Source organism: Pholis gunnellus (assembly GCF_910591455.1).
Source record: "Pholis gunnellus genome assembly, chromosome: 5".
Lineage (NCBI taxonomy): Eukaryota > Metazoa > Chordata > Actinopteri > Perciformes > Pholidae > Pholis > Pholis gunnellus.
In genome coordinates, this window is record NC_136531.1 from 2,635,562 (window position 1) to 2,655,511 (window position 19,950).

Consider the following 19,950-nt stretch of genomic DNA (forward strand, 5'->3'; position numbering starts at 1 on the left):
TGTAGATGTACAGTACCTTGTACAGAGAGAAGGAAGACAACAAATCCACTGGCTGCTGCTGTTGAACTCATAGCTGCTCCTCTCTGTTAAACCAGCAGGTAGATCAGAAACACTTCATGTCAGTAAGTCACCACAAACATTTCTACTTTAAGAAGGAGGGTGTTGTCTTTGCAGTCAGCTTGTGTATTCTGGGGTTGGTTCAACACTTCAGCAGTGTTAAACAGCTTAACACTGACCTGGCTTCCTTCCTCTTTACATTATTAGTATGCATGAACAGACCAATGACTGTAAATCCTCAAGTTGAAAAGAAGAAATCATTCTTGCTGTTGTTTTGCAAACGATGAATGAACTTCTTGAAATTATTTTGTATTCAAATTACAGTTAGAGATATATATTTACATACATATATGCATTCAAATACTGTATATACGTGTTTTTAATCCCTCCTCCTGTGTCTGTTGTGACCAGAGTTTGGCAAATCATTTTTGAAAATGTCACAAGCAACAGATCCAGTAGCTCAGGGGTGTCAAACTCAAGGCCCGCGGGCCGAATCCGGCCCGCCACGTCATATTATGTGGCCCGCGAAGTTTTAAGTTAGACTTGATAAAAAAAATATCCCCATAGTCGAAATGATGAGATAGAAAGTTGAAGTTATGAGATACTTGAACACACAGTCATAGAAGCAGCTCTACAGTTGACATATAAATGTATTGTGAGTACATTGAAGACGACTTTAAACGTGGCTTTACAACACATGAAATACTTCACGTGGGATTGTGCAAACGCACCCTTGAAAGGATTTTAAGCATTGAACAAAGTTATTGTAATAAGTTATTGTAATAATATTGACCGTGATGCTGATGTGGCCCAGAGTGAAGATGAGTTTGACACCCCTGCAGTAGCGGAACAAAACCTGTACGCATCATCAACGTTTGTTTGTCACAGAGTTTATTTTCTGTAATAATTTCAAAATCAGATGAGAGAATCCCATTGGTTGTTTGTTGAGGTTAACTTCCTGTTGGCCTAAAAAAAACAAACATCATCATACAAAAAAAAAAGTGTGATTCTGTGTGAAGTCAGGATTTTCGAGACTAACTGAAATGTGGGTTTCATTTATTTATTCTTTTGTCCAAATATTTATACATTTCAAATACTATATGAAAATGACTCTTGACTTTAAAGGACCAGTGTGTGAGGTTTAGTGACATCTAGTGGTGAGGTTGCAGATTGCCGTCCATTGGAGAACTACGGTTACCTTCAGGTTACATAAAAATGAACAAAGACTCTCTGGAGTCAGTGTTTGGGTACTAACATGGCGGAGTCCGTGAAGAAGACCTGCTCCTGTGTGGATATGAAGCGCTCCTTTTAAACTCAATGAAAACACAGTAATTCTTAGTTTCAGGGGATTTCTAATGAAAAGATGGTTATTAATATTACATTTCAGTTAAAAGATCCACCAAAATCCTACACACTGGACCTTTAAAGCAGTTCAACAGCGGTGTTCAAGAGATACAGTTCGTCACTGAGCTGGTTTTTGGTCGTGTTTCCAATATGGTTCAACCAAACACATTTGTCCATATAAACCCCTTTTGATGACAGATGACGTACTTCCCACAAATCAGGGATCTCCATGCAGACACCAGGAGTTCATCAGGGCTTTTAGGAACCAATAAATTGGATTCCTTTGAGGACCTTCTTACATCAGAAGTTTTGCGGTGTCATGTGACTTGGTCTTTTCTGAGGTTGAGCTCCGGGCGCCTAATGTTCCTCATGATGTCCGAGTCACAACCCCCCGACTTCAGCGCTCACACACGACCCGTATCCGACTCTCTCCGTCTCACACATTCAGCTGCCGGTGTTCTCGGGCCTCCCGTCCTCCTCGTTCCTGCTTCCTTCTCTCATGAGCCCTGGGTGCTGCTGGGGCTGGGAGGGGACGCGGTTATTAAGGTTGCCACGGTTTCTTATCTCGACCTTGTTGGTCTGCTACGTGTTTGAAGTGGCACTTGTCGCCGTAGAAACAGCCTGTGGTCCGCCAGTAGAAGCACTCGTCGCCGTTTATTGGTGCGCACCGTCTGGACCTGCGTGGACAGAACCAGAACCCGCGTCATATTCAGAAACAATGAACATCAATACATGATGCCAACAGTGCACTTCTGTGTTATACTGTGATTATAGTCTTTAAATCACTGATTGGTGTCGATGGAAGTTCCTCCAAGGAAGCGGGATCTTCTGAAATGTAGTTTGAGTCACAAAAATAATGAGATTTCAGTTTAATTTGACCTTAAATGTAAAGAACAGTTCATGGTGCAAATGCAAAAAAAGAGAGAAAAAAACGCAACTATTTTATTTTAACAAATAGTTTTAAAAGTTGTTGTTTCATGTTTAACTCTATCTTGTGAGGATCATCAATGATCATAATTTATTTATTTAATACGTCACCTAAAATGTCTCACGACATGTCTAATCCCCACTTTAACGTTAACCAAAACGTAAATGCGGGTTCACTCTATAACCCGTAGTGCTGTTAGTCAATCCAGATTGTTTTGGTGTGAGATGCCGAGTGTTGGAGATTTCTGAAAAGAGACATTTGCTGTTGAGTTTTTCCAAACGTGAGTTCCATCTAGTTCCATCTAATTCCATCAACAAGAGGCAACTCACACCAAAACCATCTAGAATGATAAATAACGCGACAGGATATGATGTTGGGGGTGACCTGTCCCTTTGATACTAATCTCTGAAGCCTAAAGCAACTCAAAGACGTGAAAGTGGGTAACAGAATCCTCGACTTTGTAAGGAACCAAAGTGTTCATCTGCAGAGGGATTTGTGAAACAAAGCACCACAGAGATCCAGGTTCAGAGTGAGATGCTGGGTACCCTGCGGCTGCTGAGCTCTGCTGTGGTCCTGCGGCGTTGATCTTTTGCATGGGGGGGGACACGGTGCGCTGGGTCCAGCGCTCTGGGTACCTCATCACCAGCTTGCAGCTCCCCAGCTCCACGCCCTGGACAGGAGGGAGACAGCACCGTAAAGTACACCCGAGACATCGACGAGGACAAACGTCACGTCGGGTTCGTTCAACGTTCACCTCTCACTCACCTGCAGCTCCTCCAGGGCTTTGGCAGCGATGTTGGCGTTCTTGAAGTTGACGAAGGCGCAGAAACGCTCATGAAGAACCCGGATGCTCTCTATCTCACCGACCCTGTAATCATGGGAACGCAGAGCCTTTAGAACTACAGCAAAGCCGTGAGGCACAGATCTGCAGGAAACGTCCTTCATGTCCAGTGTTCACAGCTAATAGAGTCATTATTATGAGTACAGCAGTACACCAACCATTCTACTTATGGTAGAAATACCACTACAACTAGTAGTACTACTGCTACTCCTGCTGCTGCTACTAAAGCAAGTATTACTTTCACTACCTGTGGTACTATAAACAGAGCCACTACTACTACAAGTATTACTTTAACTACCTATGAGACTATAACAGAGCCACTAATACTACTAGTAGTAAAAGTAGTACAGAAACTAACTCTAAATAATAAAGCTACTACTACTTAAAGTACTACTTTAACTACATCTGTGACTAAGCTAAAGCCAATTCCTTTTTACCAACTTACCTCTGTAACTACTACCATTTAGAAATGTTAAATATTGATATTGTTGCTGATAAATATAACTACTAAAGATTTCATGGTGGTTTTAGGTAATACCAGTTTTTCTCATTTCAGCGCAACACAATTGTTTTTCTTTTTAAAAAAAGATTTCTGTTTATCAACCTGTGATGCTTCATGCAGATGTCTTAAAGTGATTATCTCAAATATTTTAATTTAAATAAATGTCTGTTAAGTTAACATCGATCGCTGAATGAGGTAACACACGGATGAAAGTATTGCAATATTTAAATATCTGCAGTATTACGAACTGGGTGTCTGTTGGGACATTAAGTTACTGCTAATGCAAACTGAACGTTTCCTGCTGCAGCTTCACATTAAAAGCATTTAACCTGCAAAACAGAAGTTGACATTTATTGTGAAGTAGTCACAGGAAATGTGTTTATCGGTGAGCTCGACACTGACTTGATATCTATTTTGGTCATAAAAGCAGATCACAGCTGCTCACAGAATGATGGAAAAAGGTCAATTATGTCCTCATTTCCTTATTAAAACGACCATAGTTCGTTCAAAAGAAACAGAATGTCCAGTTGGAGCTTTTGATCACCCTTCAGAGAACAACTTTATGTGAAGTCCATCTCCTTATTGCAGTTGTCCTGAAACAACTAGATGGGCTTCAGTTGACCTTATTCTGTTGTTGTTTACCCCTAAAGACTGAATTCATGACTCCAGGCTAAATATGCAGCATGTCCTCGCACACACTCAGTGTTTTTACATTTTAAAGACATCCAAGACGTCTTTCTCTGTCACTGCCAATGTGATGTTCCCGACCCACAGAGAGCGACAGCTCCTGGAAGACAGGAAAAGGGGAAGTCAGCAGGAGACAAGAAAGAAGTTCATGTTTACATTATATTATCATTTTCTTTACTACACGCAGCGTACGCAAGATAACAATTAAAAAGAATAACTAACAAAAGGAAAGAGGATTGATTTGCTTCATGTTTTGAATGAGACTGTTAAACAGTCTGTCTTACAGATACGTACCCACTCTGGTCCTGCTTCAGTGCTGGAAGTAAAGAGGAGACGACAAAAAACAGAGCATCAATGAGATGTGTTTAAAACGACGAACCACTGCCGTCTGCTGTAAAATACACTAATGTGCTGACACAGCACTTACTGTAACATCATATCAATAAACATCATTTTCATACACTGGAGCTCCATCAACACCATCTACAGTTCATGCAGCATGTCTGTTTAGTACTGCATGTCTGCTTTAGTCCAGATTGCTGATACATCTTCATACTGAATATATTCTACTCTGTAAACTATATATTTCTCTGCCATAGTGTGGTGTTCATAGGAAAATAGATAGTTTATGTCTTACTGTCCACGTATTTAATAATCTTTACACATATTAAGTGTTGCCGGTCTCTGCTGTCTGATGTGACTGGAGCAGAGAGCGGTGCTGCCCCCGTGTGGACACGAGCGGTGCTGCGGCTGAGCTCTTACTTTGGGCCTCTGGTGAGGTGACGACCGCCTGAACGGTGGTGAACTTCTCCAGCAGCGCTTCACTCTGCTCCTCCTCGAAGCCCAGCTCCTGCAGGGAAAGTCAAGAGGTGAGAACGTTAAAGTCGCCTCACGGAAACGTCTCTTTACTTTTTCAAATGCACTCAAGAACGAGACTTCATCAACGTTCAGACGAGGACGAGGACGCTCAGCTCTAACCGACCGCCTCAACCTGGTCATCAGAGCTAGAAAACAATCTCAACTCTTGTACGTCCAGACTGTTGGTCCATGTTGACCTGTGAACAGCCAGCTAACCACATGTCTTTATTCACCACAGTTCATTTGGTTTGGATTTAACATGTTGAAATGATGTTCTTAAATCAATTATAACCACAAATACAAAAAAGAAAAAAAGCCTGCAGAAGCTGGAACTGGACTGATTTCAGCTCCTGGTTTTATGTGCACGCTTCAGTTCACTTGAATTCATAACGTTTTTGACGGACGCCTCGGTTCTGCTCACCGTGAGCTGCAGGACGCGGCAGGAGAGGAGTTTACTGGAGGCTTCTTTACAGAGATGATCCAACTTCAACACCTGCTCCATGGCCGCCTCTGCTTCACTGAACCGCTGGAATACACACACACGCACACACACATAAATACACAGGCGTACACACACGCACACACACACGCACACACAGACACACGCACACACACATAAATACACACGCGTAAACACACGCACACGCAGACACATGCACACACACACACACACGCATAAATACACACGCGTACACACACGCACACACACACGCACACACAGACACACACACACGCATAAATACACACGCGTAAACACACGCACACGCAGACACATGCACACACACACACACACACATAAATACACACGCGTACACACACGCACACACACACGCACACACAGACACACACACACACACGCATAAATACACACGCGTAAACACACACGCGTACACACACACACACGCACACACACATAAATACACATGCGTACACACACACACACACACGCGCACACACACACACACAAATACACACATACGCACGCAGACACACACACGCGCACACAGACACACACGCACACACACACACAAATACACACGCGTACACACACAGACGCACACACACGCACACCCACGCTCACACACAGACACACGCGCACACACACAAATACACACACACACACGCGCACACACACACAAACACACGCGCATGCACACCCACGCCGCACACCCACACACAGACACACGCGCACACACACACAAATACACACACACACGCACGCACACACACACGTGCACAAACGCGGACAAACACACACACACATCATTTTTTACACTACGCAGGTGTGTTTAAAAAATATATATATTGTAATAAGATACATTTTAAGTCCAAATGCTGAATCACAAACTGCTGAATATAATTCTCTGCAGGAACGCATTAGTCTGTCGTGAGCTGACCTTTAACCCCATCAGAGCACACCCCTTACGGAAGTACCCCTTCGGCCAATCGGGAGCCAGCTGAATGGACCTCCGAGCGTCTGCGAGGGCGGACGAGTACTGCTCCAGACACCAGTAACAGTACGAGCGGTTTCCATAGAACCTGTGGGAGACGCGTAGAGACACTGATGTAAAACCAACGTGAACGTGAGGAGGAGAAAGATGAAGGCGGTGCCGTCAGGAGAGGACAAGGGTCGCTGTCGCTGAGCTCACAGGTCAGAGGTCATATCTCACCTGTGGTCCTTGGGGTTGCAGTAGATGGCTTCTGTGAACATGTCCACCGCTTCGATGTACTGGCCTTGCTCGAACATCTGAATGCCCTGCACTGGAGAAAGCACACACACACACACACACACACACACACTTTGAAACTATCTTTCCCTCTCACACACTTTCTCTACCGAGGAAATATTCTCTGTGTTCTGTGAATTATTCTTAGTAACCAGAGCTTTGTTCTTAAAAAGTAACTCTGTGAAGTCTTTCACAGCTTTGAGCGCAGAGATATTATGGAATGTGAGAAAATATGTTTTTGTAATTTGGGTGAATCAGCATTTAAAACTTTGCATTAGCAGCAATGTCAGTAAACAATACCTTAAGTTATTCTATGGTTTTATGTCTCAGTAAAGTTTTAATATCTATCCCTGATCCATTATTGAAACTTTGCCTCCAACACAACATATTAAAGCTACGACCAGGAACTCTCGTTTAGTGTTGACTTTGGCGGCCCCTGTGGACAGAAGCGGTAGTGCTTCAGAGCAGCAGAGTCCCTTTGGAAGTCCCTTTAGGTCTGACAGTCTCAGGTTAACACTGCTCATTAGCGAACTTAAAAAAGTGAGAATGAAATATGAAATTCACACAATATTTGGAATCTGATGGACTGAATTATCCTAAACAATGTAAATATGTGTTTATCTTGTTCATTAGTTATTAAAAAGGGCACAACGTGTATCTAAAGGTCAGAAATCGATTCACCTGTCAGAGACTCCCCCCTCCTCTTCATTTCTTCTGTGCTCTCCATCTGCAATCACATCAGTTCTCTTAGTACAGTGCGTCCAAACCCAGACCGAGTGACCGTTCTATCTGGACCCATGACCAATTTCAGATAAATGACCATGAATAAATAATAATCTTCCTGGAGGGTTTATTTTTTCTTGACAGTGCTAATTTGTTGGAAACCGATAATGTAGGTCTATTAAAAAATGTATAAAATCAAAGGTAAATTGGACATTAAAATAATTAATTAAGGTACAAAACATTTAATTAAATGTCCTCAAAGCTCCAGACTCCATTGACAGAAACAGTAAGCTTTCCACTGTTGCAACAATCACCAACTCTGGTTATCAGGGATGGGTGATTTTATGATGGGTGTGTGTGTGTGTGTGTGTGTGTGTGTGTGTGTGTGTGTGTGTGTGTGTGTAGGTGTGTGTAGGTGTGTGTGTGTGTGTGTGTGTGTGTGTGTGTGTGTGTGTGTGTGTGTGTGTGTGTGTGTGTAGGTGTGTGTGTGTGTAGGTGTGTAGGTGTGTGTGTGTGTGTGTGTGTGTGTGTGTGTGTACCTGGCTGCTCCGGGCCTCGTTCTCCTTGTTTTCTCTGGAGATCTGTGTTGCTCTGCTCTTCAGGCCTTTGAGTTTGATGTGGCTGGCGGCGTTGGCCACAAATGCGCTGCTGACATCCCACTCTGGCTCCTGAGACACAGCAGAGTGACACACAAACACTTGATGCAACAGGCTGCCGACATGTGATAACTACAGACAAGTCTATTAATGCTTCATTGTTTTTAACGCCCTTTTAACTCTGCGTTGCAGCGCAATTGGAGCAAAAGCTCCGCCAGTCTGCGTTTGCTCTCGGCAGCTCAGATTCTGGACCGAGTCTCCGCAAAACACTGTGAAGTCTACACTATTAAATGTACACCGTTCACTGTTCTGGACGTCATTTTTGCTGTTGAAAAATGTAAAACGAGGACATTTTTTGAGCGACATTGCGCCACACAGCTGCCAAAGCTGACAGTAACACTCCGCAGTTCTTCCTCATGCCAGGTGAGTCACTGAGATGCAGAAGAACAGCAGATTTTGCAGCTGCGCCCCAGAGAACATCTGTAACACCTGCAGGCGTTTTCCACACTACAAACTCAACTCGCACAGGTCGAGATCAGTTCGAAAATCCGCAAATTTTCCTTTTTATTAAGCACATGTGGCATGTTGCTGTCAAATAGGGCAACGCAAGCGAATGCTAGTTCGCCCTCTTGAGATGTATTAGTTTAAATGACACCACACCCAATACAGTTTGTCATTTTGCCAAAGCAAACTTCAAAGCAATTATATTTTACGAAGAGCATTCGACCAAGTTTGGTTTGATTTGGTGTCTCGCTCATAAAACGCTTCCAACAGGATGTTCAAAACACACGGCGCAGGAGGGTTAGCGCTGTTCCTTCGCTGGCCTAAATCCTCGCTCACTCTTGTTTCATTGCTTATTTTATTATTTTGAAGGACTGGAACGATGGCTTCCACCCACCTCCTCCGAGGTCCTGTGCGGCAGCAGGCCGTTGCTCGTGTTCCCTGTCGTCACACCGGCGGCGGGCACCGACTCAGCGATGCATTTGTTTCTGTGACGAACGGCGGTCCACTCCTCCTCGCTGTCACTCTCTGACACCGCTCCGGCGGCTTCCTCTTCCTGTTCACAGTGAAACGCATTGTTTGAAAAAATTAGCCCCAGAGGAGCAGAAGTCACATATTCTTCCTGGAGGTTTATGGAGGTAATAAAGCGTGTAAGATAACAGCAAAAAGAATAACGTTGGGCAACGCATTCAATACATAACCTGGAGTGACAGGTCGTAGAGTCTAATCTCCCGATTGTAGGTGTATAGAGGCCCATTTCCAGCAACTATCACTCCAGAGTTCTAATCGCCTCAGAAGACTAACTGATGATTAGAAAACCCTTGAAAACAGTTATGCTGTGAGAGAAGCTATAAAACTGGCCTTCCTTTGAGCTAGTTGAGTATCTGGAGCATCACATGTGTGGGTTGGATTATACTCTCAACATGGCCAGAAAAAGAGAACTTTCATGTGAAACTCGCCGTCTATTCTTGTTCTTAGAAATGAAGCTAATCCATGAGAGACATTGCAAAGAAACTGAAAATTGACACGAAATTGTCTGGGTGACCCCAAACTTTTGAACGGTAGTGTGTGTACACACATGATTCTGTGTATAAATATGGAGATAAAGACGATATGAACATGTAGAAACATCAGCAGACGCTCGTATTCCCACCTGCTCAGAAGCGTCCTCCATCCTCTCCTCTCTCTCCAGCTTCTTCCGTTCTTTCTGCCTCTGAAAGGAGACACGGACACGCGGGTGGCGGCGGAGATGGAACAGAGACGAAGCACGGACACCGGTGGAGAAAGCAGACGTGCAGTCGGGGCGTGTCGCAAAAAAAAAAAGTTAAATAAATATGAACGGCTATGAAAGAGGGTGTGGACGAATACATGGAAGCATGGGGATGACAACGCAGTAACAACTGTGGAGTGGGTGTGAAGACGAGGTGGGTCAATAAAAAGGTGCAGCGGAGGAATATATGAGACACATTCGTGTTAGTTAGTGGAGGAATCAGAAACAGTAAACATCTGATATTTATTCTTACGTTTCCATTTTGTTACTTAGTGGATTTTTGTTTCATGATATTTCATTTTACTAAACACATTATAGTTTGTTCTGTTTCTAACTTCATACCTTTTTAAAAATATGAAAGACACAAAGAACTTCCAGATTAAGACGAGGATTCATCACAGATGCTGCTCACTTCAGACTGAAACGAACCGTAGTTTAAAGTCTGTGTGATTTTGACAACATGGAGCTAAAAATCATACGTGTGTGTGTTGAATTATATTTTAAAATTCTGTCCAGTTATCCGCTATTCGTTCATTCAAGTTTTTAATCTACGGTTTCCGGTAGCAGTCCGTTGGCTCTGGTGCTGTGATGTTCTTGTATTTTTTGGTAGCCTTGAGGTGCATCGTCCCCGTCAGTCCGACTGAATTCCTGTTACTCACTTTCCTTTTAGCTCTCCTCCTCTCGGCTCTCCTCCTCGTTCTCTCCTCGTCATCCAAACCCTCCTCGCCGCTCAGCACCGCCTGCTGCAGACACACAAACACACTCAATGTGCAGGTGACTGAAGATGAGCTTCTAAACTGTCATAAACAAAGTAATTTGACTTCTTTTTATTAAATATGGGCACTCATTCTGAGTACTAACTAATCCATATATATCTATGCAGTACATATATATATATATATATATATATATATATATATATATATATATATATATATATATATATCATAGCAGCCTTTGAGTCTACCTGTGATGAGCCTTGGTCTCCTCTTCGGTCTGTCAGGTCAGGAGCCTCCATCTCCTCCTCACATGGTCCTAAAGACACACACAACACACAGCCAATGAGCTCTGTGCACAGTTTACAAAGTCTCCATATGAGTGAGAGAGAGAGAGAGAGAGAGAGAGAGAGAGAGAGAGAGAGAGAGAGAGAGAGAGAGAGAGAGAGAGAGAGAGAGAGAGAGTGTGTTGACAGACATTCCTCATGTAAATGAGGTGATCTCGTGGCAGCTTGTGATTGGACGATGCAAACAGAAAGGGAAAGAGTGAACCTTTGTTTCCTCTGATGTTCAGTGGTTTTGAAGAATGACAAACATTCAGCTTCATGAGCAGCACTGACTGGAAGAACAGAACTGTACGTAGTCAAATAGTGGCTGTTATACAAAGATCATCCAGAGATGCAATCTGCTCAAATCAGCAAGAGTCCAAATGAGGCCGTACAACAGCGTCACGTACTTAATGTGCTTCATTCTGCATCACGTGCTCAGCACCTTGATGACGACACAGACAAATCAGTAAATGATGTTGTAATTCTGTAGTTTCGTCAGTAAAGAATAAAGTGTGTCTGTGTTTAGTTATTCCAAAATAAATTCAATAAAAAAGGTATAAATTAAAAATGATAAATGTTAACGTGTAATCTTGACGATCTTGCCTGAAGAGATGAGGAATCAGTAATCTCTTTGAAACCACTTCTTCAAACACAGACCGGCTTCTATGTGATGTCGTCGTATATATATATCTATATATGTATATATAATATTTATTTCTTAGTTTATTTTTATTGTATCGACGTCTCACTGAGCTTTCTGTTATTATTGTCTTGCTTGTAAACTCTGTTTTTAAAAGGTGCTATAAAGTTATTATTATTATATTATTATTTCTGATACACAGCAGGCAGGCGAGTGAGTCGTCGTCCTGCTGACTCACTCATGACTTCTTCATGTTTGTAGAATAAATGTAACTTAATGCATCAACACATCCAAAGTTTGGGATGGAGACCAATAAAAGGATTAAACGTGATGTTCTCTCGACAGAAACGAGTGTGTTCCATAGACTGTAAAATTCTTTCTCTCTGGAAACATGGAAAGATATCTTGGAATATTAGTTTATGATAATCTTTAAAATGTGTGTAAAGTAATTACCCTGCACTGGCACAATCTATTGTGTTCAAATTAATATCTCCAAGCTAACGGCGTCGTTTTCTATCGATTTCAGTTCCTCACGGTGTCTTCAAAGCTCATCATGTAGAGAGTTCATCTCAACCTGTGGAGAAACTAAAAGTACACCGTGAAATGTCCAGCCGACACTCTGTTCTCCTCAAACACAAGATGGGGACAGAAGGGAGGCGAGGGGAGAGAACTCCCACACGGAGCAGTTCCCCGTCCGCTCAGAGAAACTTCAGGAAGCAGAAACGGACTTTTTGGCTTTAAGAACCACAACAGCGCCTGACTCACAGACAGGAAACAGGAATAACCAGAGCAGGAGGGAGGGAGGGAGGGAGGGAGGGAGGGAGGATGTTGCTTGTTTTTGGAAAAGCATCCACATTTAGCCAAACGTCAAATTATAGGTTTGAAATCGAAACACATTCAAAACGTAAAATCACTTCCATGCAGACAGACTCGGGCTCTTTGGAGCTCTTGAGCACAGCTGCCATTAATAACGCAGTGACTTTTCAAAACCGAGGTTAACTTTAACAAAATAAAATTAAAATGTGCAACAAAACAACAACAGTAAGGGGTCGATTTCTGTACCGCTGTACCCAGAGTTCCTAGGATTTCTAACAACAACGCAGAAGATCATAAAATGGTGTTTATGCACATGATGGTGTTACGTGCTGATGTGCAAACATCCGTCTAGAATTCACTTTGCATTCTGGGACATTCGGGTATTAATCTGTTGCCACATTTAGATCGGACGGCTGCTGCAGCTGGAGTCAGACGACGACATTTTTAATGATGAACTTGCATTTTAACGGGATTCATTGAGCTAAAATATCCACACAGAGGATTACACACCGTGGGAACGTCGAAGTACTCTGCAGGTCTCCACATGCACCACAAAGGTATTGTGCATGCATAATTGATCAAATGGCAACAATGCACTGAGTCTGACGCTACAGTGAAAATAGTTAATATCTGCTGCTTTACTTCAACTAGAAAAATGCTGAAGGGAGGTGGGAGTCAAGAATGAGCCGTGTGTAACGAACCGACGGGTTACTGTTTGATATGAACCGCCTGCTCTGAGCTCTGGTGCTCAAGGCCGCCGGGCAGTGTGGCCTTGAGTTTCCTCCCCTTCTTTTATCACAAACTCATAACACACACACACACACACACACACACACACACACCTCGCTCTTCTCAACATCAGTGTTTGTCTTTCTGTGCATGTGCAGAGAGTACGAGAAGAGAAGACTTCAGGACTGCAGCTCCACCTTTTAACTGATTCATCCAAATGCAACACGGCGGTGAAAGACTTCCAGAGAATCTTCACGTTAACACAAACAACTTCTGTGGTGTTCGCGTATAGAGACAAACCTACATATTCTCAAATGAAAGTAATTATTCAAATAATGGCGGTCAGTACAGAGTAATAAACACACATCAACAGCCACTCGCTGTTTATCTGAGAAACAGAAGCGCTGTTCTCACACACACTGCGACGTCATTTCGTTTGATTCTGTTTTGCAGTTTTTCGCAGCATTAAAAAAGGAAAGTTGGCACATTTTCAACCTTATCTCAACCTCTCCAAGGTATGTGGTGTGAAACCCCCCCTGCAGATGTTACTGATGTTCTCTGTGAACTACAGAGCGCTACCTTCACATTCGGTACCCGTGGGGAGGTTTTTGTATTTCTTTGACGTCGCGGTGTGCCTTTGAAGAAGGAGCGAGAGTGAGAAAAAGAACAGCGTCTAGAGCCGGAATATTTTCACACGTTACTCTGTGAATGAAGTATTTATTTTGACCAAAAACAGAGTTACTGATTGTTACGGAGTAAAAAGCTAACCAAGGAGAGAGTTTCAGTGTCTTAGTTTGGTGTAAATTCAGAAAGAGTTCAGTTGTATCTTTCGGTTTAGGTGTAAGAATATTTCCTTATTAATTGTATTTGTCAACCGTAGCGCAATGCATCCTGGTACATGTAGGCACAGCCGGCACAGCGCCGCATTGTCTTTCTCTGTCCATATATAGTACTTCTTCAGTGGACGACAGTTACCATCAGCACTGATTGGACATCCACACAAAAGATGGCGATGTTTCTCTCTCAGCTGAGGGTTGAAGGTTTTAGTGGGAAGTTAATCCTCAAACGTCTCATCTTCAAGGATTTCTTTATTTGTTGATAGCGGCCGAAACAACAGCCAACAACACTAAAACGGCTTTTCTGTGTGACACAGCGTCTCTGTTCTTTCCCCTTTAAAAAGGTGAATAAAGTATTTCTTTGCGAATGCATTTTATTCACGTTAAGGTCGACTTTCTATAAGATACGGTGGCTCTCCTCCACAGTAAAACACGGCAGCAAAGCCTGTCCTGTTCCAAATAAAGGCCAATATTTAAACGTTTACACAATTTAAGATTGCTGAACCAATAAAGAAAATATTCAATACAAGCATGGGTCATATTTCAGACTTTATAATGCATTTTAAGGAGGAAAAAGAAACGTGAATAAAGGGTTGAAAAACGATATTTCCCTGCTGGAAATGTGAACGTGACAGCACAGACGAACCAAAAGGTCATTTGACTCTCATGCAAAACCAAGTAGGACAGCAGCATTACCTTCAAAAGGGGCGTGGTCTCCTCTCTCTCTTTCATTAGCTTAATCATTTCAAGGAACAGGAAACTCAGGGCTAATGAGTCACACACACACGCACGCACGCACGCACGCACGCACACACACACACACACACACACACACACACACACACACACACACACACACACACACACACACACACACACACACACACACACACACACACACACACACACACACACACACCCAAAGAGAAACAAACAAAACAAATACAAAATCAAACATGCTTATAAAACTAGAGTGCTCTTCCTCTGACTCATCATCATTCTTAATTCTTGAGACAAACGAGGTCACCCGAGGTCTGCGAAGGTGCGGTGACTTTACGCTTAGTGTCGGATATTTGTATCTTTCTGATTTAAAAACACACTTTGAGGTATTTAAAGTTGCTTTTATCTCAGTCAGAGCTGAATATTCATTGTGATTACTAATATTACAGAATGATGGACTCAATGTCTACATACTTGCTACTTGTTTTCAGGGATTTCAACCGTTTATCACGATGTTAAATACATAGATTTTTACATTTATTACCGTGTTGTTGTTTAGTGAAAGAAGAACGTGAGCTGCAGCTGTCGGTGGCAAGTAGACCTTGAGTCCAGATTATCTTTTCAAATCAGTGACCACGGCCGATACGACACGTCTTTCATGACTTTAATTTCTTTTTTTTTTTTAAACATAAAGTCATTTCATGTTTATTTTTTAGCTCCTGCTAATTCCCGATGCTCGTCCCTCGAAGCACCTTTAAAAGAACAAATATAAAACCACGTGGCGTGTTTTGTTGTCCTATTAGTAACAGCAGTACAACGTGTTTGCATACTCGTATATACAGTACATACACATTCATAGCATACACATAACCCCCCACATCTTACATGTATATATACATCACTGCATCAAATGTGATGAACGTCCCATGATGAAGAGCATGGGATGTGGTTGAAAGTCGTAAAAAAAAAAGCTAGTAAGTAGACCTTGAGTAAAGATCGTTGTGTCAAATGAAGTCAGTCGCCCTGAGGCAGCACTGAGGGAGAGAAAGCGACACATCTTTCATTCCTCTGAAAGCTGTTTAAACACGTAAAGTAACGATGAAGACCACAAGATGACATAGAAAGCTCCGGAAAAAGACAGTAACTACAGTTTGTTTTTGATAAACAAACTTCCAAAGTAAAGAATTCACTTTCCTGCTGATACCAAACATTATTCCACGACACAAGATAAAAACACAAGTGCATATGAAGACATGCGAGGAGATGAAGCGAGAGCACGATGTACGGGGAGCGAGGCAGTCCGAGGACACGAGGTATGATGAACACTGACGTCAGATAAATCTAATTTATGACTGGAAGAAATAAACGACAGGAAGAGAAGATGTAGGCGTTCGTACAAACACAAATGTCCGGCTGCCCGAGGCCGAGCCGCAGGCACCGAGGACTGCTCTTCAAAACACACGTTTCAGTCAACAAGCGCCGGGTTTATCAGTCAGAGCTTGTTCAACAAAGATGATTAACACGAGTGTGATCATGCAATAATAACGTTATGTAAAATTCAGAAGAGAAAGGTCATTTATGAGACAGAGTGAATATTTAAATATCAAAAGACGGACACACCGTTCTCATGTGTTCCTTCTTTTGGGAAGGGTTATGAAGGTGAAGGTTACTCACCGAAAGACTAAAACTTTTGAATCCTAACTTGAATTAAATGCTAATTATGTTACAATCTAAACACGTCTGGTGTATCTCCAGCTGATCCTCTTCCTGCTTCGCGGTCTGAAACTTGTATTTCAGGACGTTGTGCTTGTTTCTTAAAATGTCATCGGGACAAGGACGGGCGACGGGAGTTTGTTAAGTTCAGGATTTCCCTTCCGGAGATTGTTTGGTAGACGGCGGCCAATAGCAACTCCTTTTTCCCCCGAATGGTTATGTTTTTATTGAAAGAGTGTTACATTGTTTAAGAGTTTAGCGGCGGGAAGGCGGCCAACATTTAATGTAAAACACCGTAAGTCATTCATAACAACATATCAGGACCACATCTGCATGGTCTTTCCTAACACTCGCTGTAATATTCAGCTTTATAATGTTTTGTGGAACCCAACTATCTTCAGTATAGAAACAAGGTTTATGGGATGTCAACTTCAGGTTTTGGCTGAGATGTCAATGAAGCTTTAAAATTCAACCGTTGTCCCGTGAATGACGGAGGCCTTCTCAATCAGGTGAACATTTGAGCGCTGCAGCTGTGGTCAAACCAGTTTCCTGACATTGTTGTCGGGTGACGGCGACTCATTTGCCAGTGAAATAAGTTTCGGATGGATTTTTGACGTGCCGCCAGTCATGAAGGTCATAAAGCACGAGGAAAGCCCCGATCATTTCACAAGTATCGACACACAAAGAAACACAAAACATAAATAAAAAGGCTGAAATATGCAAAGTGATGCGAATACGGTGAAAAGGAGTCGGCCAGTAGTAACAGGTCTGTTTCCCTTTCCAGCAGTTTCCTCTCCTGGTTGAGTATATAATGAGTTATAGATTAACGTTATAGTTACAAACATGGCTGCTTGGGGTTTCTAATGCCATGTGGGTTGGTCATTTCATATCTCCATGAAGATAAGATATGACAACATATTACATAGACTGAGTATAAGAAGTGGGCGGAGTCACCGTGGTTTTGTGAACTGACGTTTTGATTTTACCGTCACCATCTTGGATTACGCCCGTCGTCAATCTTTGCTTTTTTTTGCCACCGATGAACGGTGTGACCATCTCTGGACTGAGGAGAAGCGACGTAAAGATGCCGTACACGTCTCTGGTAGAGACCTGTCAATCACTGTGTAGCCCCGCCCCTAAAGCATCCCCTGCTTTATGGTCTGTTTGACTCTAAATGGACCATCATTTACTAAATGAACATCATGCTGTATTGAAGAAGACTTGAAACTAGAGATTGAGACCATAAACTCATGTTTACAATGTTTACTGAGGTAATAAATCAAGAGAGAAGTAGAGTCATTTTCTCATAGACTTCTATACAACCAGACTTCTTCTTGCAACCAGAGATTAAGATTTATTCATTTAATTTACTTAGAAATTTGAGTTTGTGTGTTCTCGTTATTATTTAGACGACGTAATTGTGTCTCACGATATCTCGACACATGATTTCATCGCGCTGGGATTCCAATGAAAGATGATTAATCATCATATTAAATTATCGTCCAGCCGTCGCTCTATTTCTCAAAAGTCAAACCACTGAAAAGAAGAAAACGCAGGGAAGGCTGTGTTTGATGCCCAACGGGGGGAAAACTGCGAGTCATCACTAAATCACACAACACAAGCAGAGTTAAGAAGAATATGATGGAAGCTACCACGAAGACAAACAAAGGAAACGCAGCTACAACAAAGACTGGGAAACAACTTATAAGTGGATGAAGCCGGTGGAAGGGGATTCTCAGAGAGTCTCAACCTGAGGGCAACACACAGAGATGTTACGAACTAAGGGGCAGAATAGAAATGTTTATTTATTTAAAGCTGGATAGACATTATATCAACACGTTAGACTACCTCTCAGCCTCGGTAGGTAACTGGTGGTCCTGGTTTGGATTTGTTTCCAGAGAACACAGGACTCCAAGTGAACGTACATTTCACATCATTCCAGCGGTGAATACCAGGAGGTGTTGTGTATGATGAGTGTGACATTGGTGCCTGCACATGTTGTTCTTTCGAGGGCAACAGCATGATCTAGTTTGGTGCAACACAAACAGCTGGTGCATTGAAGACCAATGTGTCAAATGCATCTTTAACAAATGTTAGTTTGGGATGTATAGTTACAAGCTAAACCTGGAATATTTAGCTGCACTGTATCAGTGAGTTGGGAACTTGGGGTTCATGTGTCTCGCTCGGGAATCGAACCGACGGCCTTGGGGTTAATTAAAGTACTTCTAGTAATACTTTTTAAAACTTTGTATCGTCACAAAGCATCATATGTAACTGCAAAACTAAGCTGATACTGTTGATACGTGAAAACTTTGTGAGTTCATCCGTAATTATATATATATAAATATACATACAGTATATAAATATACATACACACATATATGTATAAATAATAATAAGCTCAGAGCTACAGCTAGCTCTGGTGGCATTAATGTCTACACTCACAGCCAAACTTCCTCTGTGAAATACTGTATGTTGCAAATAAAGTGTCTTTTATACATTACATGCGTTCACTGCAACCACAAAAATGTGAAAGTCTGACATTAAACCAGAACTAGCTTCCCCTGTCCTCACAGTAAAGTAAATACAAGAAAACAAACAAAGGAAAACAACAATTGAGAGAGAACTTTTAACTAATTAGTATCCATTAATATAAACAGTTTCAGCAGATGAATCATCTAAATGATGCTGTTAGTGTGCACAGCACAACCTGTTATCAAACAGACTCAGAATACACGCCAATTTACTTTTAATTGGTTAATTTCACCAGTTTGTCTAACGTTATTTTAGAGGCGTTCACGTGAAATACATAGTGTCGGAAATAACAGTGCTGAATCACAGCTGACGTTAAACTGAACCACCTGTGGCCCTAAATTTATCTGCACCAACGGTTCTGCTGCCCGACACTTGTACTCACCGCCTCCCAAGCCCAGCAGCCGGCAGATATCTCTGGTGAACTTCATCCGCTTTCACCGCCACGCAAACATTCAGACTATCGCACAGCGGAGAACACGGTGAGTTCTCCTTCTCCGCCTGCAGCTACTCACCGCCGTCAAGCTCACCGACACGTCACGACAAAAGACAACTTCCGGTACTCACCTTTCAACAATAAAACAATGACGGGCAGAATTTGAAGAGCACTTCCGGTCACAAATATCAAAATAAAACCATAAAAGGACAGCCTTCTGAGATAGCCTTCTAGATCTCTCTTTTCTAAATTAAGAACATTGATGTGTCTTTAATTTGTTTTTGTATGCACTTTTATTGCTTTTATTAGATTTGGGGCAACTTATTACAGCACTGCAACTATATTTTTGTATTTTTTTGCATATTGATTTCATGTTTGTATCTATTTCACTTCATCTTATTTTAGGTAACAGTGTTAACCATAGTTTCATAGTTGCATAGTTGGATAAA

General features: G+C 42.2%; 1 protein-coding gene across 1 annotated transcript; it reads right to left on the reverse strand.

The window, feature by feature from the left end:
• Window positions 1-1,103: 1,103 nt before the first annotated feature.
• On the reverse strand, window positions 1,104-19,590 carry LOC306695667 (uncharacterized protein). The gene is made up of 16 exons (XM_079158971.1): window positions 19,451-19,590; window positions 11,002-11,069; window positions 10,694-10,777; window positions 9,918-9,977; window positions 9,162-9,320; window positions 8,207-8,335; window positions 7,626-7,671; window positions 6,888-6,978; window positions 6,615-6,756; window positions 5,639-5,743; window positions 5,122-5,209; window positions 4,654-4,675; window positions 4,385-4,459; window positions 3,095-3,197; window positions 2,875-2,999; window positions 1,104-2,078 (listed from the first exon to the last, which is right to left on the reverse strand). Exons 1-16 carry the CDS (start codon window positions 19,494-19,496, stop codon window positions 1,943-1,945), a joined length of 1,479 nt encoding a protein of 492 aa, XP_079015097.1. The 5' UTR covers window positions 19,497-19,590; the 3' UTR covers window positions 1,104-1,942.
• Window positions 19,591-19,950: the final 360 nt, after the last annotated feature.

Coding starts and splice junctions, on each gene's coding strand:
- LOC306695667 (XM_079158971.1), bottom strand. CDS start 19,496: ATGAAGTTCACCAGAGATATCTGCCGGCTGCTGGGCTTGGGAGGCG. Junction 9,321..9,917: donor TGGAGGACGCTTCTGAGCAG/GTGGGAATACGA, acceptor CACTGTGAACAG/GAAGAGGAAGCCGCCGGAGC. Junction 6,757..6,887: donor TGCAACCCCAAGGACCACAG/GTGAGATATGAC, acceptor CGTCTCCCACAG/GTTCTATGGAAACCGCTCGT.